At 43.3% G+C, this 27822-nt stretch overlaps 1 protein-coding gene across 1 annotated transcript in view; it reads right to left on the bottom strand.

Annotated features, from left to right (window-relative positions):
• The window catches only part of PEBP4 (phosphatidylethanolamine binding protein 4), a 232461-nt gene extending 214830 nt beyond the window's left edge, over positions 1-17631 (bottom strand). Inside the window, exons 1-2 of the mRNA XM_065879339.1 lie at positions 17396-17631; positions 556-692 (exon numbers count right to left, since the gene is read on the bottom strand). Of these exons, the coding sequence (XP_065735411.1) occupies positions 556-674 (119 nt within the window). The 5' untranslated portion in view covers positions 675-692; positions 17396-17631. The remainder of the gene's footprint in view (positions 1-555; positions 693-17395) is intronic.
• Positions 17632-27822: the final 10191 nt, after the last annotated feature.

Here is a 27822-nt window from a genome sequence, read left to right as displayed (position 1 = left end):
GAAGGGACACAGCCAGCCTCCCACGCCCAGCCTCTTCTTTGAACGACGTCCAGTGGCCACACTCCTGCCTGTCCTGACATTCCTGGGGCCTTGTTAGAGAAAAGCAAACAACTACCTCTCACAGGGAGGGTACCATCACACACCGTGTGTCAAATGCCACTTTTCTTTAAAATGCCACTTTTTTGGGGGGAAGGAGCCTTCAAGGCTGTAGGCAGGGATGGTCTCTCTTGGGCTCCCAGCCGGGAGGGTGAGGCCAGCTCCACAGGGCCCCTCCGGTGTGGAGGCCCCAAGGGGAGCCGGCCAGGTCCGTGTGCCCTCCCGATCCTGGACGGACGGCCCTCCGGAGCTGGCCCGGGGCCCGGCGGTCCGGGCCGCTGGACGGACGGCCCGGGCCTGTCTCAGAGTCCTTCCCTGGGTGTTGTCCTCCAGCCAGGTGGCCCCAGGGCTGACTCATGCTCTGCCTGTCCACAGAGGCCGCCTTGTGAGGCAGTGGCCCTCGGTTCCCGGAGCCCTCCTCCCTCTGCCCTCTGGGGTAGGGGGGCCTCCCAGCCTTACTTGCAGAGGACAGCGTCGTTGTCAGTCAGGGCCTCGTACACGCACGGGTCCTTGTCCCCCTCGTCTCCGGTGGCCACCATCGTAAGGCCCAGGAGCAGGGCTGCCATGGCCAGCCTCATGGTCCAGCTCTTGGGCACCTGGAATGGAAGGAGCCCGTAGTGCTGCTGGCCCTCTGCAGGGGGCGCCCTTCCCACCCTGCAGCCCCCAACCCCGGGGACCCACCTGGTGGGACAGAGCCCTCTGCTCAGCAGGGAGAAAGGTGGGCGCAGCCTGGGCTCCGGCAGCTAATCCGCCACCAGACACAAGTACCTTGGGCGGCCCTGGGCCTCCTCCCAGCTGGACTCAACTGACAGTCGTGGCCGAGGCCCCGCCTCCATGAGAGCAGGGCCGTGCCGTCACTGTGTCCTGCTGCCAGGGCACAGAGCAGGCTGCAGAGCAGGAGGGTTTATACAAACCTCCTGCGAGGCCCTCGTCCTGCACACACACACATACACACACCCAAGTTGCCCCGTGCGCAGTCAGTTGGCTGAGGGCCAGCCCGCTCCTTTGGCTTTAAGGCAAACCCTGGGAGGCTGGTGACCCCCGGCTTCGGCTTCTGGGGGTGCTGATGAGGGCCCCAACTTGCTGGGTTTTCTAGGAGCAGGAGTGAGACTGGGCTGTGCCCCTTGCACAGCTCTGCTTCTCCCGCCCACAGCTCCTCTGCCACCTGTCTTGACAACCTTGGGACTGTCGGACGGTGGCCGTGGTTGGACGCGGTGACCCTGTGTAGGAAGGGCTGCTGCATGAGGGGTAGGGCCGCTGGGCCCCGGGCCAGCTCCGGAGGGCCAGCTGAGGACAGAAGGGCGCGTCCCGCTACAGCTTGCCACGGTGCTGAACTCAGCACTCTCCCAAAATAATAGTCCCTGGAGAAGAAGGCCAGCAGGGCTGCTCGGGAAGGGGACCGCGTGCACAGCGCCGTGCTGGGAGGAGGGGGTGCACCCCGAACCAGTTGGCTGGGACCGCAGGGCGGCCTGCGTTCCCTAGGGAACAGGCCAGCAGGAGGCAGGAGTGTGTGGAGCTCTGACTGGATCCAGAGCCGGTGGGAGTGGGAGCGATGGGGGGAGATCAAAGACAGTTCTCCCACCTTGGGGGGATGGATTGGGGGGGACCGAGGACTCCTGGGTTCTGCTCTGAGCTCCTCCACAGGGCTGGAGGGCCCCACGCCTCTCTAGAACACACCACATTCATCCTTCAAAAACAAGTGATCCCGTTGCCCTTGCGCTTGGCTAAGGAAGATGAGATCGTAGTTCTGCAGCCTACGCAGATCGATCTTTATAGAAACTGTTTTCAGCTGAGTTTGCTTTCCGCTTGAATTCCTGCTTCCAGGATCCCAACTTCCAGCAAAAAGCCTTTCCTTGAGGTTACAAATGAAACACATTTCTCAATAATCAGACTCCCTGAAGTATGACTAGGGCTCCCCCATAGATCCTTCCCAAGATCTCCCCTACTGGAGAGTGTCTCCTAGCAGCCTCCCCACAAGACGGTTTTGAAAATAAAATGAAATGAATTATGTAAGGCACTTAGTAAGGTGCCTGGCACATAGAGAATGCTCAATCATTAAAGGATAGCGTAAATATTCTTCCACAGATCCATCCATCCCTTCATTCATTCCCACACAATCCATCTCACCAGCAGGTAGGAGCACCTCCTATGTGCTGAGCCCTGTGCTGGTCCCTGGGCATGGGCTGACCATGGTCCCTGTCCTCATGGAGTTCACAGGACAGCCGGAGCCAGAGGATGACGGTGCCAGAATGGTCATCCAAGGCCAAGAGACTCCTGTCTTCAAAGTGGCAGCCACTAGAGATGCCAGGGCTTTCGTGGGTGCCAACAGCTCTTAGCCCCAGTGACGAATGGCTGTTGGGGGGTGGGGGCCAGTCCACGGTGCAGGCTTGTTCCTGTGGAGCCCACTCACGTCAGCAATTCCTCCCTACTCAGTGAGCACCAGGCTGTTAGTACTGAATCCTCATGAAGATGATTTTCTGAGGTAGGTACTATTATGATCCCATTTTACAGAGGGGAAGACTGAGGCACAGAGAGGTTAGCTGACCTGGGTCACATGGGTAGTAACTGGCCGACCTGGGATTTGAACCCTCACTGGCTGACTCCATGCTCCTTAACCATTTTGCTCTACTGCCCCCTCTTGCAGCTCCACTGTGCCTCCACTTACTCCCCCTCTATGCCCTTTGTTCTTGGAATAAAGCCCCGAATCCTCCAGGTGTCCCACAATGCCCTGCAAGATCTGGCTCTTCCTGCCTCTCTAGCCACGTCTCTCTACTCTCCACCTGTGCTCAAACTATTTCCTGCCCCAGGGCCTTCCTATGCTCCGCCCTCACTTCCCAGTCCATCCTGGGGGATCCCGGAGGGTCATTTCTTCAGAGAAACTTGCTCTGACACCGAGACTCCGTTAGATTCCCGTTATGCAGAATCAGAGCAATTTACTCCTTTTCTTATTGTTCTTATATGTTTGTAAAATAGTTTTGTAGTTATTTACTTAGTGATTTGCTTATAGTCTCCCCATCCCCCAGCCTACAAGCTTCTCAGAGGCAGTACTAGTCTGTGTCTAGCTTTCCCTGGTGGGCCTAGATGCTAAATAAATTCTTGTTTGAATGCCTGACAAACTTGCCACTTCTGCTTCTGATCGTCCTTATTTCACTTAATAGCTCCTAACTCTATAAATATCAGAAGGAAGCTAACCACTCAGGTTGGCCTCGGGCCCTGGATCCCTTTTGCTTATTTATCTGACTTTCTTTGGCTTGTTTTTGTACGGAGAGATCTGACAGAATGCAGCGGTTCTTGGTGTTTTTGAATCTGATCCTTTCCTTGGGGAGTTACAGGACTTGGCTTTGAACTCAGAGTCCAAGATTGGAGAGCCACATTCAAGCCTGGGGAGCACAGCTCCCTATTTCCATTACCAGCCTGTTTTGCTCAATTGCTTCACTCTAGAGGCACCATCTCCTGACCCCTCGGTGCCCATCCCTGAAGCTGCCTTCTCTTCCTTCAGGCACCTGGGCTGAGACCACCTCCCAACACCATCAATAAGGCCAAATCGGTTGGCTTCCTGAGATGTCCTGGTCCTTCCAGACACCTGGATCTACTGGACCAGTGCTCCTGGAACACTCTACCCCCCTCCCATCCCTCCAGGCCTCCTGTGCCTGACACCCCCACCCCCATCACTGCCCAAGTGTCACTTCCTTTCTCTACCCAGACGCAGACTCTCATGCTTTCCCTCTCTCCTCAACCTTTCCATTTATGCCTTCAGGAATCGCTGTACTGCAGGGACCAAATTCCCCCTCATTCTTTTCTTTCAATCCTCATTAAAAAAAAATTGAAATATAATTCACATACCATAAAATTCACTCCTTTAACGTGTACAATTCAGTGGGTTTTAGTATAAAAATTACTAAAGGATGTGCGACCATCAACACTAATTCCAGAACATTTTCATCACCCCAAAGGAGCCCAAATAACTCATTAGCAGTTGCTGCCCATTCCTTCCTCCCCCAGAGCCTGGGAACCACTAAATCTTTCTATCTTTGTAGATGTGCTTATTCTGGACATTTCATATAGATGGAATTATACTATATGTGTTCTTTTGTGACTGGCTTCTTTCACTTTAGCATAGTGTTTTTAAGGTCCATCATGTTGTATCATGTATCAGTACTTCATTTCTTTTTATGGCTGAATAATCTTCCACTGTATGGATATACCACATTTTATTTATCCACTCAGTTGATAGACATTTGGGTTGTTTCCACTTTTTGGCTATTACTAGTGATGCCTTTAAAAACGTTTGTGTACATTTTGCTTTGTTTTGCTTGTGAACCTATATTTTCAATTCTCTTGGGTTATGCCTAGGAGTAGAATTGTTGGGTCATATGATAATTCCATGTTTAACAGTTTGAGGAACTGCCAGTCTGTTTTCCAAAGTGTTGGTTACATTTTACATTCCTACCAGCAGTGAGGGTTCTAATTTCTCCACATCCTCAGTAGTGCTTATTGTTTCTTTTTTAATTATAGCTAGCCTAGTGAGCATGAAGTGGTATTTTATGTCATTTTGATTTGCATTTTAATAATGATTAATGATGTGGAACATCTTTTCATGAACTTTTGGCTATTTGTATATCTTCTTTAGAGAAATGTCCATTCAAATCCTTTGCCCATTTAAAAAATTGATTGTCTTCTTATTGTGTAATATGCGTTCTTTATATATTCTGGATGTTAGACACTGATAAAAGTGTTTTGATATTTATAGCAAACACCTTTTAACCACCCCTGAGTTTATGTTAATGAGGCGACTTTTGGAAAGCACCTAAGCTGGTTGCCAGGGGAACCAAACACGTGATTGGAGGGTTAGAACTTTCAGTTCCTCCCACCCCCTCACCTCCACGGAGGAGAGAGGGGCTGGAGATTGAATCAATCACCAGTGGCCAATAATTTAATCGATCATATCTATATTATGAAACTTCCATGAAAACCCAAAAGGATGGGATTCAGAGAGCTTCTAGGTTGGTAAACTTGTGGAGATTTGGGGAAAGTGGCACACTCGGAGAGCATGGAACCTCCACGCCCCTTCCTGCATACCTCACACTACACATCTCTTGTATCTGAGGCTGTTCCTGAGTTATATCCTTTTGTGATAAACTTGTAATCTAGTAAGTAAAATGTTTCTCTGAGTTTTGTGAGCCGCCTTAGCAAATTAATTAAACCCAAGAAGGGGTCGTTGGAACCTCTAACCTATACCCTGTAGGTCAGAAGCTCAGGTGACAACCTGGATTTTGATTGGCACCAGAAGTTGGGGCGAAGTCTTGTAGAACTGAGCCTTTAACCTGTGAGAGCTGATGCTATCTTCAGGTAAGTAGCGTCAGAATTGAGTTGAACTGTAGGATACCCAGATGGTGTCAGAGAATTGCTTGGTGTGGGGGAACAACTCACACATTAGAACTGGTGTCAGAACTGTGGACCCTCATTGGATATTTGATTTGTAAATATTTTCTCCCATTCTGTGGGTTGTCTTTTTCTTTTCTTTATAGTGTACTTTGATACACAAAGTTTTTAAATTTGATGAAGTCCAATTTATCTATTTTTTCTTCTGTTCTCTATGCTTTTGGGGTCATATGCAACAAATCGTTGCCAAAGCCAGTGTTATGAAACTTAACTCCTATGTTTTCTTCTAGGAGTTTTACAGTCTTGGCTCTTACGTTTACATCGTTGATCCATTGACTTATTTTTTGCATCTGGTGTTAGGTAAAGTTCCAATTTCATTCTTTTGCATGTAGCTATCCAGTTGTTCCAACACCGTTTGCCAAAACGACTTTGCTTTCCCCATTGAAACCCCTTTACCTCCACCTCCTGCCATAACCAGAGCCTCCCTGTCCCCTTGAGAAGCTGCTTCTCCATGTATCTCAGGTTTGGGAGGTAAGGTCAATGAGCAACCCCACTCCCCTTTGGTGCTTCTAGATCATGATCTCTCAGCCTTCTTGTCAAAATCTAAACTTCATAGGGCTTATTCCATCTGAAATACTTCTAATCAGTGTCATCTGCCTTCCTACCACTCTTTGTTCACTGAAGACATTGCTACTTGGCATGGGGACTTTGTTTCCTGCTCCAAGTCTTGCTATCGACCCTGGGTGACATCTATATCTATGGGTCACCTCTTCCAACACCTCCAGAATCTCTTCCCATGGCGACTTCTTAGACGCTGTCATCACTGAAACTGTTCCATGCCGAAAATCTTAAATTCAAGCAGCCATTCTGATGACAAGCTCTTCTCCTTCCTAGTCACTCATTTTGTTACTCCCACTGCATCTAGTCTTCCATCTCATTCCGAACTTCAATCTTTTAACCACTCTCCTTTCTCCTTATCTATGTTGGTGCCTGGGCCCTGGGAACGTTCATTTCTACTATTCACTTGCCAACATCTATATTGCTACCTCCTTACCCTCACGTTGTGGCTGTTGAGTGTAACTCCAATTTTGGACCAGTCCAAGGGTCTACCTGCTCCACTGTGCACCCTTGCTGCTCCCCACTCCCACTTATCTTCTTGGTACCCTACACCTTCTACAGAGCCTGGTGCAAAGGGATGAGGAAAAACACTGTGCTAAGTGAAAGAAGCCAGTCACAAAAGACTACATGTTGCATGGCTCCATTTATATGAAATATCCAGAGTAGGGAAATATATAGGGAGAGAAAGTTGATTAGCTTAAATCTGGGGGTGGGTGGGTGGGTTAATGGGGAAGATAGGGGTGATAGCTAAAAGGTATGAAGTGTCTTTTGGAGGTGATGAAAGTGTTCTAAAGTGGACTGTGGTGATGGTTGCACACATCTGTAAATACACTAAAAACTGTTGAATTATACACTTTAAAAACCATTAAATTATACACATTTAACTTATACATACATACAATTTGGTGAATTGTGTAGTATGTGTAACATGTCTCAATAAAGCTGTTTAAAAAACAATCCAAGGGGGACTTCCCTGGGGGTTCAGTGGTAAAGAATCCGCCTTACAATGCAGGGGATGTGGGTTCGATCCCTGGTCAGGGAACTAAGGTCCCACATGCCGTGGGGCAACTAAGCCCACATGCCTAAACTACTGAGCTCACGCACCTCAGTGAGAGAGCCCACGTGTCACAAACTACAGAGTCCACGTGCTCTCACCCTGTGTGCCACAACTACAGAGCCCACATGCCCTGGAGTCTGCGTGCCACAACTAGAGAAGAGAAAACCTGCATGCCGCAACTAGAGAGAAGCCCGCGTGCCACAAAGAAAGATCCTACATGCCTCAATGAAGATCCCATGTACCACAACTAAGACCCAATGCAACCAAAAATAAAATAGTAAATAAATAAATAAATAAATGTTTAAAAAGAAAAATTCAGGGACTTTCCTGGTGGTCCAGTGGATAAGACTCCACACTTGCAATGCAGGGGGCCTGGGTTTGATCTCTGGTCCGGAAACTAGATCCTGCATGCATGCTGCAACTAAGAAGTATGAAGGCCACAACGAAGAAGTCTGCGTGCTGCAACTAAAGATTCTGCATGTCTCAACGAAGATCCTGCATGCCACAACTAAGACCTGGAGCAGCCAAAATAAACAAACAAACAAAAACCTAACTAAATAAAAACAATCCAGGTAACATATGCAAAATGATGGACTAGGAAGTAAAGCTGTCACTGTGTGCAGATGACATGATACTATATAGAGAGAATCCTAAAGATGCTACCAGAAAACCACTAGAGCTAATCAATGAATTTGGTAAAGTTGCAGGATACAAAATTAATGCACAGAAATCTCTTGCATTCCTATACACTAATGAAAAATCTGAAGGAGAAATTAAGGAAACACTCCCATTTACTTACAACTGCAACAAAAAGAATAAAATACCTAGGAATAAACCTACCTAGGGAGACAAAAGACTTGTATGCAGAAACTATAAGACACTAATGAAAGAAATTAAAGATGATATAAACAGATGGAGAGATATACCACGTTCCTAGATTGGAAGAATCAATATTGTGAAAATGACTATACTACTCCAAGCAATCTACAGATTCAATGCAATTCCTATCAAATTACCAATGGCATTTTTCACAGAACTGGAATAAAAAAACTTTTAAATTTGTATGGAAACACCAAATACCCTGAATAGTCAAAGCAATCTTGAGAAAGAAAAACGGGGCTGGAGGAATCAGGCTCCCTGACCTCAGACTATATTACAAAGCTACAGTCATCAAAACAGTATGGTGCTGGCACAAAAACAGAAATATAGGTCAGTGGAACAGGATAGAAAGCCCAGAAGTAAACCCATGCACCTATGGTCAATTAATCTACAACAAAGGAGGCAAGAATATATAATGGAGAAAAGACAGTCTCTTCAATAAGTGGTGCTGGGAAAGTTGGACAGCTATATGTAAAAGAATGAAATTAGAATTCTCTAACACCATACACAAAAATAAACTCAAAATGGATTAAAGACCTAAAAATAAAACCAGATACTGTAAAACTCCTAGAGGAAAGCATAGGCAAAACACTCTGACATAAATCACAGCAATATCTTTTTGGATCTGTCTCCTAGAGTAATGGAAATAAAAACAAAAATTTAAAAATGGGGCTTAATTAAAATTAAAAGCTTTTGCACAGCAAAGGAAACCATAAACAAAGCAAAGAGATAACCTACAGAAAGAGAGAAAATATTTGCAAATGATGCGACCGACAGGGGATTAATCTCCAAAATATACAAACAGCTCATACAGTTCAATATCAAAAAAAGCAAACAACCCAATCAAAAAATGGGCAGAAGATCTAAACAGACATTTCTTCAATGAAGACATACAGTTGGACACAAAACATATGAAAAGGTGCTCAACATTGCTAATTATTAGAGGAATGCAAATCAAAACTACAATGAGGTATTACCTCACACTGGTCAAATGGCCATCATCAAAATATCTACAAATAATAAATGCTAGGGAGGGTGTGTAGAAAAAGGAACCCTCCTACACTCTTGGTGGGAATGTAAATTGGTACAGCCACTATGGAGAATAGTATGGAGGTTCCTTAAAAAACTAAAAATAGAGCTACCATATGATCCCACAATCCCACTCCTGAGCATATATCTGGAGAAAAACATAATTTGAAAATATACATGCACCCCAATGTTCATTGCAGCACTGTTGACAATTGCCAAGACGTGGAAGCAACCTAAGTGTCCATCAACAGATGAATGGATAAAGAAGATGTGGTATATATACACAATGGAATATTACTTAGCCATAAAAAAGAATGAAATAATGCCATTTACAGCAACATGGATGGACCTAGAGATTAACATACTAAGTGAAGTAAGCCAGATAAAGACAAATATGATATCACCTATATGTGGAATCTAAAAAAATGATACAAATGAATTTATTTATAAAACAGGAATAGACTCACAGACATAGAAAACAAACTTATGGTTACCAAAGGGGATGGAGGGGGATAAATTAGTAGTTTGGAAAAAAAAAAAAGAAAGAAAGAAAAGAAAAAGCTACTTTCAAAGTAGTAGAAAATTTCATGACGTGTTCACTTGCCTTTGCCCCACCCCCTCTTTGGCATAGTTCAGTCTGGCTTTGGAGGAGACTGCAACCCAGTTACAAGTTTTCTCCCTCAAATCAGAGGGAGCAGAGCAGACCTTATTGCAGTATTCTAACCTATCAAGGAATTGTCTGAAGGACTAGTTTCTGTTTTGCCTAACTCAGATCTCAGAGGGGATGAGGAGTGGGCATTGTTCACAAAAGCTGCAGGGAAACTACAGATCCACAGACACCTGGGGCAAGAGATTATGGGTGAGTACACATAAAAGGCAATCTAAGGCCCCAAGCAGAAGCTAGGATGAGACTCTTGGGGAAATTAAGACATTCAAAAACAGCTGTATATGTGGGGGAATTGAAAAAGCCACATGCAGGTCCAGGCAAGACACATGCTCAGAAAAGACCTGAGAAGACCTTAAGTTTTCATCTTGGGCTGATCCCTAGACCTAGAGCATACCCAGCTAATCAGTGAGGACTTCTCTGGCACATAGGCACTCTTAAAAGACTGGGAGAGGTGCTTGTTTCATTTAAATGCCCGGTTTTCAACAGCAACAACAAAAGAAATCACAAGGTACAGGAAAACAAAGCCCATTCAAAGGAATAAAGTAGGTTGACACAAACTGTTGCTGAGGAAGGTCATACATCAGACATATTAGACAGAGAGTTTAAAATAACTGTCTTAAATACACTCAAAGAGCTAAAGGAAAATATGGACAAAGAATTACAGAAAATCAGGACAATAATATATGAACAAAATCAAAATATCAGCAAAAATATAAAAAACTATAAACTGGAACAAAACAAATTCTGGAGCTGAAAAATAACTGAAATGATCAATTTACTAGAGGGGTTTGGTAGCATTTTTGAGCAGAGAGAAAAAAATCAGTGAATTTGAAAATAGGAAAATAGAAATTATTGAGTCTGAATAGCAGGAAGAAAAAAGAATGAAGAAATGTAAACAGAGCATAAGAACTGTGGGACACTATCAAACAGACCAATGTATGCATGATGAGAGTCCCAGGAGAAAGAGAGAGAAGGGCCAGAGAGATTGTTTGAAGAAATAATGGCCAAAAACTTCCTAAATTCAATGAAGTCCATGAATCTACAAATACAAGAAGCTCAAAAAACTTCAAGCAGGATAAACTAAGAGAGATCCATACCAAGACGCATAACCAAACTGTTGAAAGACAAAAATAGGATTTTGAAAGCAGCAAAAGAGAAGGGACTTGTCATGCGCAAGTGATCCTCAGTAAGATTATCAACTGATTTCTCAGCAGAAACCTTGGAGGCCAGAAGGCATTGGGATGATATATTTAAGATATTTAAAGAAAATACTGTCAACTGAGATTTCTATATCCAGCAAAACTGTCCTTTAAAATGAGAGAGAAATTAAGACATTCTTAGATAAACAAAAACTGAGGAAATCCATTACCTCTAGAGTTTCCATGCAAGAAGTGGTTAACAAGAGTCCTTCAGGTTGAAATGAAAGGACAATAGACAGAAGACAAAGATATAAAGATCTCAAGTAGGGGTAAATACATGGGCAAACATAAAAGCCAGTATTATTACAATTTTTCTTTGTAATTCCACTTTTTAAAAGTATAGGATTTAAAAGACAAATACACAAAAGTAATTATAGATATATGTTAGTGAACAGACATATAAAGATGTAATTAGTGACATCAATAACACAAAGTGGGGGGTATAGTTACCCAGGAGTAGAGTTTTTGTATGTGATTGAAGTTAATTTGGTATTCATTCAAATTAGATTGTTATAACTTTAGGACATTATATATAATTCCCATGGTAACCACAAAATATATCTGTAGGATATACACGAAAGGAAATGAGAAGGAAATAAAAACATGTCACTACAAACTCTTCCAAAAAATTAAGGTGGAGGGAGCACTTCCTAAGTCATTCTATGAGGCCAGCATTATCCTGATACCAAAACCAAAGACACTTTAAGAAAGGAGAACTATGGACCAATATTCTTTATGAATACTGATGTAAAAATCCTAGCAAATTGCATTCAGAAGCATATTAAAAGCATTATACAACATAAACAAGTGAGATTTCTGGAATGCAGGAATGGTTCAACATACAAACATCAATCAATGTACTACCACAATCAGTCACTGTAATTGTGTTTATTCTGTTAATATCACATTAACAGAATAAAGGGAAAAGCTACATGATTATCTCAATTGATGCAGAAAAAGGATTTGATAAAATTCAACACCTTTTTTTGATAAAAACACTCAACAAACTAGGAAGAGAAGGAAACATCCTCATTCAATATGATAAAGGCCATATATGAAATACCCATAGCTAACATCATACTCAATGGTGAAAGACTGAAAAATTTTCCCTGAAGATCAGGAACAAAACAAATATATTGGGCTTCCCCGGTGGCGCAGTGGTTAAGAATCTGCCTGCCAATGCAGGGGACACAGGTTTGAGCCCTGGTCCGGGAAGATCCCACGTGCCGTGGAGCAACTAAGCCGTGAGCCACAACTACTGAGCCCGTGTGCCACAACTACTGAAGCCCGCTTGCCTAGATCCTGTGCTCCGCAACAAGAGAAGCCACTGCGATGAGAAGCCCACACACTGCAACGAAGAGTAGCCCCTGCTCGCCACAGCTAGAGAAAGCCCACGTGCAGCAACAAAGATCCAACGCAGCCAAAAAAAGATATAAATATTAAACAAACAAAAACAAATGTATTATCTTGCCAGAGATGCCATAGCAAAATATCACAGACTGGGTCGCTTAAAAAATAGAAATTTATTTTGTTATAGTTCTGGGGGTTGGAAGTTTAAGATCAAGGCGTCAGCAAAGGTGGTTTCTCCTGAGACCTCTTGGCTTGCAAATATTTATCTTTCTCACTGTGTCTTCACATGGTTTTTTCTCGGTGTGTGTGCAACCCTTGTGTTGCTTTGTGTGTTCAAATTTCCTCTTCTTACAGGATGTTAGTCATATTGGATTAGGGCCTATCCTAATGGTCTTATTTTATCTTAATCGCTTCTTTAAAGGATCTATCTCAAAATATAGTCACATTCTGAGGTACTGAATGTGGTTAGGGCTTTGATATATGAATTTTTGGAAAACACATTTCAGACCATGACGATAAGGATGCTCACTTTTACCACTACTATTCAACATACTCTTGGAAGTTCTAGCCAGAACAATTAAATGAAAAAAAAAGAAATAAAAGGAAAATTGAAAAGGAAGAAGGAAAATCATCTCTATGGTCAGATGACATAATTTTATATGTAGAAAACTCTAATGATTCAGAGTGAATTCGGCAAAGTTGCAGGATATGAGCTCAACACACAAAAATCAGTTTCATTTCTATACATTAAACAATCAAAACAGAAATTAGGAAAAAAAATCCATTTAGAATACCATCAGAAAGATGAAATACTGAGGAATTAACCTAACCAAGGAGGAGAAAGACTTGTACACTGAAAATTACAAAATGTTACTGAAAGAAATTAAAGAAGACACAAATTAATGGAAATAAATTCTGTGTTCATGGATTGGAAGCTTTAATGTTGTTAGGATGTCCATACTATCCAAAGTGATCTGTAGATTCAGTGCAATCCCTATCAAAATACCAATGACATTTTTCACAGAAATAGAAAAATCCATCCTAAAATGCATATGGAATCCCAAGGGACCCTGAATAACCAAAATGATACTGAAAAGAAGAATAAAGTTGGAGGATTCACAGCTCCTGATTTCAAATGTTAGTACAAAACTGGGGTAATCAAAACAAAGTGGAACTGGCATAAAGACAGATATATAGACCAGTGGAATAGAACAGAGAGCCCAGGAATAAACCCTTGCATATGTGGTGAGATGATTTTCCACAAGGGTGCCAAGACCATGGGGAAAGGACAGTCTTTTCAGTAAATGGTGCTGAAACAACTGGATAGCCACATGCAAAAGAATGATGTTGAACCCTTACCATCCACTAGACACACACATTAACTCAAAAAGGATTGAAGACCTAAATGTAAGAGCTAACACTATGAAACTGTTAGAAGAAAACATAGGGGAAAGCTTTATAATACTGGATTTGTCAATAATTTCTTGGATATGGCACCGAAAACACAGACAACATAGTAAAAAATAAGTACATTGGACTTCATCAAAATTAAAAACTTCTAGCATCAAATAATTCTATCAAGACAGTGAAAAGACAACTGCAGAATGAGAGAAAATATTTGCAAATCATAGGTCTGATAAGGCTTAATACCAGAATACAGAAAGAACTCCTACAACTCAAAAACAGCAAAATAAACAATTAAAAACTGTGCAAAATACCTGATTAGATATTTCTCCAAAGAAGATATACAAATGGCCAATAAACACATGAGAAAATGCTCAACATCTCTAGTCATTAGCGAAATGCAAATCAAAACCACAATGAGATACCACTTCATACCCATATGTGTATGCTAAACACATACAGACACAGATACACGAACACACAGAGAAAATAACAAGTGTTAGAGAGCATGTGAAGAAATTGGAACCCTTGCACATTGCTGGTAGGAATGGGAAATGGTGTAGTCACTGTGGAAAACAGTTTAGTCGTTCCTTAAAAAGCTAAACATAGAACTACCTTATGATTCAGCAATTCTACTCCTGGACATATACACACAGGAATTTAAAGCAGGGACTGAAACAGATACTTGTATGCCAGTGTTCATTGCAGTCAAAAAGTGAAAACGACCCATGCATCAATCAACAGGTTAATAGATAAACAAAATGTGGTGTATACATATAATGAAATATTATTCAGCCATAAAAGGAAGGAGACTCTGACATATGATAGAGTATGGTTGAACCCTGAAGACATTTTGCCAAGTGGAATAAGCCAGTGACAAAAAAGACAAATACCGTGGGATTCCACCGATACTAAGTACCTGGAGTTATCAAATTCATAGCAAAATGATAATTTCCAGGGGCTATGAGAATGGGGAGTTATTGCTTAATGGTTACAAATTTTCTTTTCTGTAATAAATGTTTTAGAAATACATAGTGGTGATGGTTGCACAACATTGTAAATTTAATTAATGCCACTGAATTGTACACTTCAAATGGTTAAAATGGTAAATTGTATGTTATGTATATTTTAACACAAGTGTGTGCACACACATGCCTGTGCACATAAACACAAATCCAAGGACCTAGTGTTCTATAGAGCCCACTTTTGAAACACTGACCTAATCCATTTTCCTCACTGTATGGACAACGTAATCAGCCTGTGTAGACTGCTGTCCATCCTCCCAGTCAGCTATGCTCTCCCCACCCTAAGGCCTTTGCAGAAGCTATTCTCTTTGCAAGGAGTGCCATTCTCTCCTGCCCCATGATCCATATGGCTAACTTTTGCTCACCCTTCAGGTGTTATTTAAACATTGCTTCCTTCGGGGAAACTTCTTGAGTATCCTCTCATATCTACATCCAGTGTCTGCAATACTTCCACCATGATGGTACTATCAGACCATTTTTATTTGCCATTTACGTGTGTTGGTCTGCTATTTTACGGGGGAGGGACCATATGTATCCTGTGAATTGCTGTGTCTAGCACCTAGCACGGTGCCTGGGAAACAGCAGATGCTCAATTACCACTTAAAGAAGGAAGAGAATAAGGGAGGGCGGGGTGGATATAGACTTCCTGAAGGCCCCACCTCCACCTCTATTAATCTGGGTCTCACTTGTGCACCAGGGCAGTTTGTTTCTCTCTTTTTTTTTTTTTTTTTTTTTTTTTTTGCGGTACGCGGGCCTCCCACCGCTGTGGCTTCTCCCATTGCGGAGCACAGGCTCCGGATGTGCAGGCTCAGCGGCCATGGTTCACGGGACCAGCCGCTCCGCGGCATGTGGGATCTTCCCGGACTGGGGCACGAACCCGTGTCCCCTGCATCGGCAGGCAGACTCTCAACCACTGCGCCACCAGGGAAGCCCTGTTCCTTTCTTGATAGCAGTCATCACTATCTTCCTTCTACTCTAGTTCTCTGTGCATATATTTCATCCTGTGAGGGCCCCAATTATCTCTGCATTCCCCACAGTACTTTGCACATAGTAGATGCTGGAAATAAACAAGCACACACAGTTAAAAACAATACGTTGTAAACAGACTATTCTGACCTTTTGCTGTCCTTCATATCAGGAGAACAGGAAAGAACCCCACAGTCTCTCAAAATGCACTTGGACCATCTTTTAGCTATCAGCTACTATCTGTTGCTTTTCATGCGCCTTTCACTTCAGATGACCAATTTGGAAATTGTCTTGGAACGTAAAAGTATCAAAATGTGGGCTTCTCTGGTGGTGCAGTGGTTAAGAATCTGCCTGCCAATGCAGGAGACATGGATTCGAGCCCTGCTCAGGGAAGATCCCACACGCCGCGGAGCAACTAAGCCCGTGCGCCACCACTACTGAGTCTGTGCTCTAGAGCCCACGAGCCACAACTACTGAGCCCGAGTGCCACAACTGCTGAAGCCCGTGCGCCTAGAGCCCCTGCTCTGCAACAAGAGAAGCCACCCAATGAGAAGCCTACACACTGCAATGAAGAGTAGCCCCTGCTCGCTGCAACTAGAGAAAATCCTGTGCGCAGCAACAAAGACCCAAGGCAGGTAGAACAAACAAACAAAAGTATCAAAATGTATATCTTTTTCTTGTTATTTTAAGAATGCTTGCTTTTCCTTCCATCACATTTTGTATTAGCGATCTTTAACTTATCAAGCTGAAGATATAGGAGTTGTTGGTGGTGACAGTGGGCAGGGCCTGGGGGCAGTGGCAGGGAGAGCTCCAGAGCTGTATTTTCTAGCAGTTACATTTCCCAAGACTGAGGGGACTAATGGAGTGTCCGTGAGAAAAACCCAGCCCTGGCTCTGCCCCAACCACTCCTCTTATCCAAGGGCCTGCTAGACCTCTGGCTGGAAGCTAGGGGCCTGGGCCACTTCATTCCAGGGACACAAGTTCTCCTTTCCAAGAGCCCCAGGCTGCTGGTCTCAGCAACTAACCATTGACCTAATAAGCTCATTTCTTTAGCCATATAGAGTACATATTAATGAATCACTTCATCCACAGAATGGAAGGTCCCAGATGTGCTAAGAAATGGTGGCATCTTTCAGGTTCGTTTGCTGCCATGGTACCCTTGGAAGGTTGAAAATTTTGTTTCTCCTCATGGAGGTGAGAAGTGAGCTTAGAGCCCACCAGAGCTGCGTATTTACCTGGCCCCCTCCTTTCGCAAATAGTTCCAATCTCCAATTCTTCCCACGTTTAAAGATGGGAGGAAATGGGGATCCTTCTTCCCATGGAAGAGGAAATCAGGACCCCACAAAGGAAGGAAACTTTCTGAGTCTGTTACTTACTTCCTCAGTAAGGCCTGAATGAACTAAATCAGTAATGCTAATCCCATTAGTAATGCTAGTTCCCAGTCCAGAACTCCGGGAGTGAGAAATGTACCAAAGAGTCCTTTCTAGGAGTTAGATAAATGTTGGATGCTCAGAGACAAGCATAGAAACTCCTTGAATAACAGCTTCAAATCATACAGAAATACCACCCTAAACATGCATTCCCTTAAGTTCTCCAGGCCACAGTTCTCATCCTTGAGGCCTCTCCCTTCTCTCTGTCTCTCTGTCGCTCTAGAAGGTCCTTATGGAAAGTCCCTACCTCACACCTCATACCCCACATAGGGGAGAAGAGCACTGTCACCTACTCAGAGCAGTGCGGGAGCTGTTGGGTGGTGATGGCTGCAGGGAAGCGAGCAATCCTGGCAGGTTTCTGGGCTGGAGAAGGTGGGGAGCAAGCTCCCTCCAGGACGCCCTAGAGTATGGGCCCTTAGGGCGATCAGGGTCTGGCGGTGTTCAGGGATTGGGAGTATAGGGAAGGCTCCTGGAGTAGCCAGCAGAGGAGGCAGTGGTTGGTCGTTGGGGAGGCAGTTGGAGAAAGTTCCAAGGAGTTCCAGGGAGGAGCTAATATGTAGGGTGGGAGAGAATAGGAAAAGAAGACTGGGTGGGCTTTCTGGCATTCCTCCTTCCAAGGACTCTACAGAAAACAGTGGAAATCACAGAGATGATTCTCTTACCTTTCAAGATACACTGTAAAGCTGGCAGAAGAGGCACTAGGGATGCACTAGGGATACACAAAGAGAAAGGTGCAGAGGGATGGAAGGAAACCATAGAGACCACAGTACCTGAGAGAGACAAACAGCATCTGACTGCTTAGAGCCAAAGGCTCAGGGACACGGACAGCAGAGAGGCGGGATTGGGACCCTTGCTTGGGGTGGAGCAAGGGCCCCTTCCACAGTGAGTGCAGCCTGGAACCGCAGAACAACAACACTGGTTCAAGGCCACAGTCTGCCAGGCCTGCCAACTCAGTGTCTGGCAGGTAATGTTCTACCAAAATGGGCAGTGAACGCTCCTGTAATGGGCAACTACATCCAGGCAATTCCCTGGCTTGAAGGACCTGGGTTTCCCGCTGTGTTTTAAATGACCACATCTGGGTCCACAGCCAGGGTTTCTTTCTGGAAAACTCCTCCCAGGAAATTCAAGGAGTCAGTGGAAACTTATACACCCCAGATGAATTAAGTTTGACTCTCTGAGGGTAAGGCGTAGGCATCGATAGTTTTATCGATGCTACTCATGGGATTCTAGTGACCAGCCAGGTCAAAGAATCGCTGTATGGACTGGTGGCAGGCACTTGACAGATGCTGAAGGTACAAAGATGCACAAGATTCAGACCCTGATCTTCACGAACTCACAGCTGAGCGAGGAGGATAATAAACATCAAAACAAACAGCAACAACAAAATTGACAACAGTGTGCTGAGTTCGGCCATAGAAACATGACTAGGTTAAAGAGGAAGATGTTAATCACGTGTTTTGTTTTAGGCATTTTGTGATGGTTTGACAGCTTGGGGGTCTTGGGGAGGGATGCCCCTCCCAGAGTTAGCTGATTCCTAGAGAGAGTGAATAACTCGCGTTGAAGCACATCTTTCACATACAAACTGACCAACCTCCAATCTATACCCCCAACCACCTCCTTTATCCAACTCTCACCCACCAAGCTAGTATTTTCCCTGCCCTAAATCACCCCAGGGCCAGGTACCAGACCACAAGAGACCACCTCATCCACAGAGTCTGCCAACGTTATTCCAACGACCTAGTCTAAGCTTGTTCAGCTGTTTAACCGGCCTCACCCCTTCCTTCCTATGGAAAGCACGATAAAGGCTCTGGACCATGCATTCCCCTTATGCGTTCTGCTTCCCGGTCAACCTTGGTGCTTCCCCAGGTGGTATGGTATGCCCCTTTCTCCTGGAAATTGTAAGTATATATTTGACACATAATATAGTTGGATAATATATTGAAAAAATATATATATCTTTAGAAAAATGATTCTGATTGCAAATATTCAAAAACACACTGGATTAATATTAACTTACCTCTGCTGAGCCTTTGCCAGCTGTTCTACATTTTCTCTGTGTGTTATCCCCTTTTATCCTCACAGGGACTTCATGAGGTATGGAGTGATAGCCCCATTTTTCAGACAAGGAAACTGAGGCACAGATAGCATGAGAACCTTGCCCAGGGTACACAGCTGGTAAATGGTGGGCTGGATTTGAAGCCAGCCATGCTGACTCTAGGCCTCTGCTCTTTCCCTCAACATGCTCTTAACCCACCCTTTCCAACCCTGAGAACTGGGATTTGGTGTTTCTGTCTGTTTGTCAGATGACCCCAGACAGCATGTGAGTAAGGCCGTGTTTGATTTCACTGACTTCATCCCTCTGCCAAACTTTGTGTTCCACTTTCAACGTCCCCACCAGGCTTCCAGGGGCCTCCCTGGTCTATCCTGTAGGAGAGGAAAGCAGTCTGATGGGAGGAAAGGCACCTTCCTGAAAGGCTGGCTGGGGGCCCAGCCCATCCACACACACAGCCTGGGTATTTTTTGACACATGTGAGAGGGACAGGCTTCTGAAATGAGGGGCTTTCGGGGGATATCCTGGTTGGCCAAGAAAGGAGCTCTGCTCCAGGGGGCCAACTCCAACCTCCCCTTCTCAGGAGGGGAAGACTCACTCCAGGCCCTACGCTCGTGTGTGAGAAATAACATCCCCCAACAATCAGGTTCCCCACCACCGCCTGCCTCCGGGACTCCTCTGGCTTACTCCCCACCTGTTCTGGGGACTCTCTTCTGCCCTGGGAATGTCCTCCTTTACCCTCTTCTCAAATCTGACCTCTCTTTAATGCCCACCTCATGGCTGTTTCCTGCTGCAAGTTTTCCTTGAGTGCTCCTCCAGACCTACATCACTTAAGCTGACATGTCTGTTTGACTTTCATCTGTACATGTCTGCCTTCTCAAGTAGGGTTCGTATTCCTTGAGCTACTATGTCTTTGCATTGGCAGGGGTCTTGGGAAAACTACCTTTTGAGGGGCTTGGGTTCCCCAGGGAAATGCCACTCAGTAATGAGACTTTCTTTGGTCGCCAGATTTTTTCCTAAATTAGTAGAGCCTGTGGTCCTTAGACTGTAAACAGATGACACCACGGCTTCCCACAGGGGCCCTGGAAGTAGGTTTTCCTTGGTAGGACTGCCAGTTGGCCACATCCCCTGGAGCCCTCACAGATGATGGCCTCGAGAGCACAGGGTGGCAAGAAGGACACCAGCCCTACTCTACCAGCTGGGACCATGTGCCCCTGCCTGCAGCGGGAGAGATGGAAGTTCTCAGTACAGCCCCTCCTGGGGCTGGGACAGGAGGCAGCACTACAACTTGCTCTTTGACGTACTCAGATCCAAGTCACATCTCTCATATCCTCTTACTTCTTCATATCTGATCCCATCACATCTTTCTTTGTAGGGACCGAGGGGTGAGTTCCACCTTTGGAGTTAGGAAATATATTTCAACCAGACTGAAGAGACTTTTTTTACTTCTTGATTCATTGCATGTAGCACTGAGCCCAGCACTTGTGGGCACTCAGTGAATATTTGTTGAGGAATGCATGGGTGGATGGAAACTTCTAGAAAGCTCATATCTTCTGCCTTGTTGAGTCAGGCACCTTCATTCCAGATGCTCAGTGTTGATTCTACCACCATCTCAATGTTGGAAAGTTTCCTTATAATACTGATGAGACATATCAGAATATGTATCCTGGTTGGTTTTTTTCCCCTTGGCCACCCAGAACACTGTTATAAGCAAAAAACATGCCTCTGTACTCAGGTCTGTGCCCCTAAAGAAAGAGTCTAAACACTTGTGAATTGGATCCTATTGTAACTGCTCATGTGGGAAGAGCTTATATAAGTGAATAATTGCTACCTAACAATCGTTTATCTTTGGGTTTTCTTAAAGCTAGATGTCCTAGATATATGACTGCTAAAGGATAATTTTCAAAAAAGGGAAAATCATCACTCCCACACAGATACAAACATATGTTAAAAATTCTATCTAAATCATTATTAATGAGGGAATTGTTAAGGCCTTATAACCAGTTCAAGGGCAAGCCGAAGAATAGACACATTGATTGATCAGGAATATTGAAATGAACATGCAATGGGCAAGGGAAATCAAATGAGCCTCCATCACACAGAATTTACTTACATGTTTATAGACAAGAATTATTCAGCATTGCCTTTAGTTATCTACATCATTATCTACAGTTTATGGAGTTTTAAAATAGCTCAAGTCATGAAAGGGGCAGAATCTCAGAAAACCTACAAGAGTGTGCTCCAAGCAGTTTTCCATGGCAGACATTCAGTAACATTATTTGCTTATTCAAACTTCCTTACATGACAGAAGTGACATTTGAAGTCAATGGAGAAAGAGCAGACTCTCCAACAAGTGCTAACAGGATAACTGAATTTCCATATGTAAAAATAAAACTGGATTTTAACACCACAATTTACCCAGAACAAATTTCAGGTGGATTAAAAAATGAAATATTAAAATAGAAATTTTCGAGAAGAAAGATGAACTACAATTCTGCAGCCTGTGGAAGGAAAACCACATTCACAGAAAGATAGACAAAATGAAAAGGCAGAGGACTTTGTACCAGATGAAGGAACAAGATAAAACCCCAGAAAAACAACTAAATGAAGTGGAGATAGGCAACCTTTGAGAAAAAGAATGCAGAATAATGATAGTGAAGATGATCCAGGACCTTGGAAAAAGAATGGGGGCAAAGATCGAGAAGATGCAAGAAATGTTTAAAAAAGACCTAGAAGAATTAAAGAACAAACAAACAGAGATGAACAATACAATGACTGAAATGAAAAATACACTTGAAGGAATCAATAGCAGAATAACTGAGGCAGAAGAACAGATAAGTGACCTGGAAGACGGAAGGGTGGAATTCACTGCCATGGAACAGAATAAAGAAAAAACAATGAAAAGAAATGAAGACAGCTTAAGAGACCTCTGGGACAACATTAAATGCAACAACATTCGCATTATAGGGGTCCCAGAAGGAGAAGAGAGAGAGAAAGGACCCAAGAAAATATTTGAAGAGATTATAGTCGAAAACTTCCCTAACATGGGAAAGGAAATAGCCACCCAAGTCCAGGAAGCGCAGAGTCCCAGCCAGGATAAACCCAAGGAGAAACACGCCAAGATACATAGTAATCAAATTGACAAAAATTAAAGACAAAGAAAAATTATTGAAAGCAACAAGGGAAATATGACAAATACCATACAAGGGAACTGCCATAAGATTAACAGCTGATTTCTCAGCAGAAACTCTACAAGCCAGAGGGAGTGGCATGATATATTTAAAGCAATGAAAGGGAAGAACCTACAACCAAGATTACTCTACCAAGCAAGGATCTCATTCAGATTTGACGGAGAAATCAAAAGCTTTGCAGACAGGCAAAAGCTAAGAGAATTCAGCACCACCAAACCAGCTCTACAAATGCTAAAGGAACTTCTCTAAGTGCGAAACACAAGAGAAGAAAAGGACCTACAAAAATAAACCCATAACAATTAGGAAAATGGTGATAGGAACATACATATCGATAATTACCTTAAATGGGAATGTATTAAATGCTCTAACCAAAAGACACAGGCTCGCTGAATGGATACAAAAACAAGACCTATATATATGTTGTCTACAAGAGACCCACTTCAGACCTAGGGACACATACAGACTGAAAGTGAAGGAATGGAAAAAGATATTCCATGCAAATGGAAATAAAAAGAAAGCTGGAGTAGCAATACTCATATCAGATAAAATAGACTTTAAAATAAAGACTGTTACAAGAGATAAGGAAGGCACTACATAATGATCAAAGGATCAATCCAAGAAGAAGATATAACAATTATAAATGTTTATGCACCCAACGTAGGAGCACCCCAATACATAAGGCAAGTGCTAACAACCATGAAAGGAGAAATCGACAGTAACCCAATAATAGTGGGGGACGTTAACACCTCACTTACACCAATGGACAGATCATCCAAAAGAAAATTAATAAGGAAACACAAGCTTTAAGTGACACAATAGACCAGATAGATTTCCTTGATATTTATAAGACATTCCATCCAAAAACAGCATATTACACTTTCTTCTCAAGTGCGCATGGAACATTCTCTAGGATAGATCACATCTTGGGTCACAAATCAAGCCTCAGTAAATTTAAGAAAATTGAAATCGTATCAAAGCATCTTTTCTGACCACAACTCTATGAGATTAGAAATCAATTACAAGGAAAAAGCCTGTAAAAAACACAAACACATGGAAGCTAAATAATATGTTACTAGATAACCAAGAGATCACCAAAGAAATCAAAGAGGAAACCACAAAATACCTAGAGACAAATTACAACAAAAACACGATGATCCAAAACCTGTGGGACGCAGCAAAAGCAGTTCTAAGGGGGAAGTTTATAGCAATACAAGCCTACCTCAAATATCTCAAATAAATAGTCTAACGTTACACCTAAAGGAACTAGAGAAAGAAGAACAAATGAAACCCAAAGTTAGCAGAAGGAAAGAAATCATAAAGATTAGAGCAGAAATAAATGAAATGGAAACAAAGAAAACAATAGCAAAGATCAATAAAACTAAAAGCGGGTTCTTTGAGAAGATAAACCAAATTGATAAACCATTAGCCAGATTCATCAAGAAAAACAGGGAGAGGACTCAAATCAACAAAATTAGAAAAGAAAAAGGAGAAGTTACAACGGACACCGCAGAAATACAGAGCATCCTAAGAGACTACTACAAGCAACTCTATGCCAATAAAATGGACAACTTGGAAGCAATGGACAAATTCTTAGAAAGGTATAACCTTCCGAGGCTGAACCAGGAAGAAATAGAAAATATGAACAGACCAATCACAAGTAATGAAATTGAAAATGTGATTTAAAATCTTCCAACAGGGCTTCCCTGGTGGCGCAGTAGTTAAGAACTTGCCTGCCAATGAGGGGACACGGGTTTGAGCCCTGGTCTGGGAAGATTCCCACATGCTGCAGAGCAACTAAGCCCATGTGCCACAACTACTGAGCCTGCGCTCTATGGCCCGTGAGACACAACTGCTGAACCTGCGTGCCACAACTACTGAAGCCCGTGTGCCTAGAGCCCGTGCTCCGCAACAAGAGAAGCCACCGCCATGAGAAGCCCGTGCACCTCAATGGAGAGTAGCCCGCACTTGACCCAACTAAAGAAAGCCCGCATGCAGCAATGAAGATCCAATGCAGCCAAAAATAAAATAAATACATAAATGAATTTATTTAAAAAAAATCTTCCAACAAACAAAAGGCCAGGACCAGATGGCTTCACAGGTGAATTCTATCAAACATTTAGAGAAGAGCTAACACCCATCCTTCTCAAACTCTTCCAAAAATTGCAGAGGAAAGAACACTCCCAAACTCATTCTATGAGGCCACCATCACCCTGATACCAAAACCAGACAAAGATACTACAAAAAAAGAAAATTACAGACCAATATCACTGATGAATATAGATGCAAAAATCCTCAACAAAATACTAGCAAACGAAATCCAACAACACATTAAAAGGATCATACACCATCACCAAGTGGGATTTATCCCAGGGATGCAAGGATTCTTCAATATACGCAAATCAATCAGTGTGACACACCATATTAACAAACTGAAGAATAAAAACCATGTGAGCATCTCAATAGGTGCAGAAAAAGCTTTCGACAAAATTCAACACCATTTATGATAAAAACCCTCCAGAAAGTGGGTATGGAGAGAACCTACCTTAACATAATAAAGTCCATATATGACAAACCCACAGCAAACATCATTCTCAATGGTGAAAATCTGAAAGCATTTCCTCTAAGATCAGGAACAAGACAAGGATGTCCACTCTCACCACTATTATTCAACATAGTTTCGGAAGTCCCAGCCATGGCAATCAGAGAAGAAAAAGAAATGAAAGGAATCCAAATTGGAACAGAAGAAGTAAAACTGTCACTGTTTGCAGATGACATGATACTATACGTAGGAAATCCTAAAGATGCCACCAGAAAACTACTAGAGCTAATTAATGAATTTGGTAAAGCTGCAGGATACAAAATTAATGCACAGAACTGTCTTGCATTCCTATACACTAACAACAAAAGATCAGAAAGAGAAATTAAGGAAACAATACCATTTACCATTGCAACAAAAAGAATAAAGTACTTAGAAATAAGCCTACCTAAGGAGGTAAAAGACCTGTCTTCAGAAAAGTATAAAACGCTGATTAAAGACATCAAATATGACACAAACAGATGGAGAGATATACCATGTTCTCAGGTTAGTTATGGCTTTAAGACGAAGTAAAAAGCTTGGATGGGAAAAAAAAAAGTTAAAATATTTACAGGGGTTGCTTTTGGGTTATGAATGTGTATGTTTATAGAGTTAAAAAGTGGTTATTGCTAGGGGCAAGTGTTGTAGTTTTTAAATTTTATTTTATTTTATTTATTTTGGCTGTGTTGGGTCTTTGTTGCTGTGAGCGGGCTTTCTCTAGCTGTGGCGAGTGGGGGCTACTCTTCGTTGCTGTGCGCAGGCTTCTCACTGTGGTGGCTTCTCTTGTTGCAGAGCATGGGCTCTAGGCATGCGGGCTGCAATAGTTGTGGCACTTGGGCTCAGTAGTTGTGGCTCATGGGCTCTAGAGCGCAGCCTCAGTAGTTGTGGCGCACGGGCTTAGTTGCTCTGCAGCATGTGGGATCTTCCTGGACCAGGGCTCGAACCCATGTCCTCTGCACTGGCAGGCGGATTCTTAACCACTGTGCCACTAGGGAAGCCCAAGTGTTGTAGTTTTTTGTGTTTGCATCTTAATTTTTCTTTCCTTCAAAATGTTATAAAGTGAACATATGTTTTGCTGTGATAAATCCAGAAGATATTCAGTAAGTAGTTTGGGAGAGAGGAGAATAGATAGGTATATGTTGGAGAGAAGAGAGAGAAGAGATAATAAGAATCTTCCTAAATGGTCACACTGTCCTTCATGGGGGTTGACATTCTCAGCCCAAATATGTATATCTGAAGATTTTATTCAAATGTGTAAAATCACATTATGATTCCACAAGATCCTTTTCTCTAAAATTCCCTTTAAAGGAGAAACACAATTCTTATCTAACAGACCTCACAACCTGCAGTAATAGTCATGTAAATGAAACTGAGCAGGACCCTGTGGGGCTCTCCCAGGTACAAATCCTTTCCACATTCCCTGTTTCTTTTTTTTTTTAACATTTCTTTTTCACCTTCCCTGTTTCCTGTTTGCAGAAAATTGGCTTCATTCACCTCTGAGACCTTCCCTAGGTGCCAAAGGGCAGCTTCAAGCAGTTGCTAATCAGGGAAGCGAAGGAATGCAGAAACAAAAAAGAAGCACTCAAGGAACAATAGTGCAGAGATAAAGCAGGGTCCTGGTTCCTCCTCAAGGAATATACATAACAATACCGTTAAGTCTTTTGCAGGAACTAAGGCCCCCACGCAGGTAGAGGATGGTAACTTCAGGCTGAGCCCAAGATTCCTGAACACTGCCCTGTCACCTCACCTTGAACCAATCAGAGAAAGTCTGCGCAAAGTGGAAGATAATGAAGACTTTTATCCCCTCCCCAAATGACTCTCCCTTTAAAAACTTGCATGGTTGAGCAGAATCTTAGGAGTTGTTTGTTTGGGCTGTGCTTGCAGGATCTTAGTTCCCCCACCAGGGATCTAACCCATGCCCCCTGCAGTAGAAGCGTGGAGTCCTAATGGCTGGACCGCCAAGGAATTCCCAGGAGTTGGTTTTTGGACACAAGTCCACCTTCTCCCCAGGTTGCCACCTCCTGAATAAAACAACCTCTCCTTTCCAACCAACACTTGTTTCTCGAGTATTGGCTTTCGAGCAGTGAGCAGGCGAAACAGCTCAGTAACAAGGCAAGACAGACAAAAGTATGGCTTAAATAAGTAAAGTACGGACATGCAGGAGGAGTTGGGAAAGTCAGTGCTCTGCAGGGCATCACGACTGACTTCTAAGGGTTCTGTTCCAGCTTCCAAGACATACTGCCCTCTCTGCTTCCCTATGGAGGCCATGTGCTGACCTCCTAATCACAATTCTTCATTCCCCAAAGACTCTGAAACCCAGCTGACTGTCTTCTCTACTCAGGTCTTAACATCCTCTAAGTCAGTTCAGCATCCCAAGTCTGAGTGATGCAACATGATGGCTTCTTAGTTCCTTACTACCTCACCTCCTAAGAGCTTTGCATCCATTGTGTCTTTGCCACCCTCTCCCCAGGGCACACTGCTCCACTTCTGCTATCTGAAATCTCACATTCCTTTTCAGCCCCATCCTTCCAGCTCTCTCATTCATTGACCTCCTCCTGAAACTGTGCAACCCAGATCGGGACTTGAACCCAAGGTCTTTTAACTGAGATCACACACCTGGTCTCAGGACTTAATGAAGCTCAGGTTCTTGATGTCTTGTCACAGAAAGAATTCAGTGAGAGACAAAGTGATAGGTAAGAAGTGGATTTATTTAGAAACACACTCCACAGACAGAGTGTGGGCCATCTCAGAAGGTGAGAAAGGCACCAGGGTTTCAGGTTGTCAGTTTTTATAAGGGTGGGCAATTTCATAGGCTAATCAGTAGGAGGAATATTCCAGCTATTTTGGGAAGGGGGGGAGATTTCCAAAAATTGAGCCATTGCCCACTCTTTGACCTTTAGGGTC

The sequence above is a fragment of the Phocoena phocoena genome, chromosome 6 (assembly GCF_963924675.1).
Source record: "Phocoena phocoena chromosome 6, mPhoPho1.1, whole genome shotgun sequence".
Lineage (NCBI taxonomy): Eukaryota > Metazoa > Chordata > Mammalia > Artiodactyla > Phocoenidae > Phocoena > Phocoena phocoena.
The sequence above is the reverse complement of the archived record's forward strand: the minus strand, read 5'-3'. Positions and strand labels throughout refer to the sequence as shown.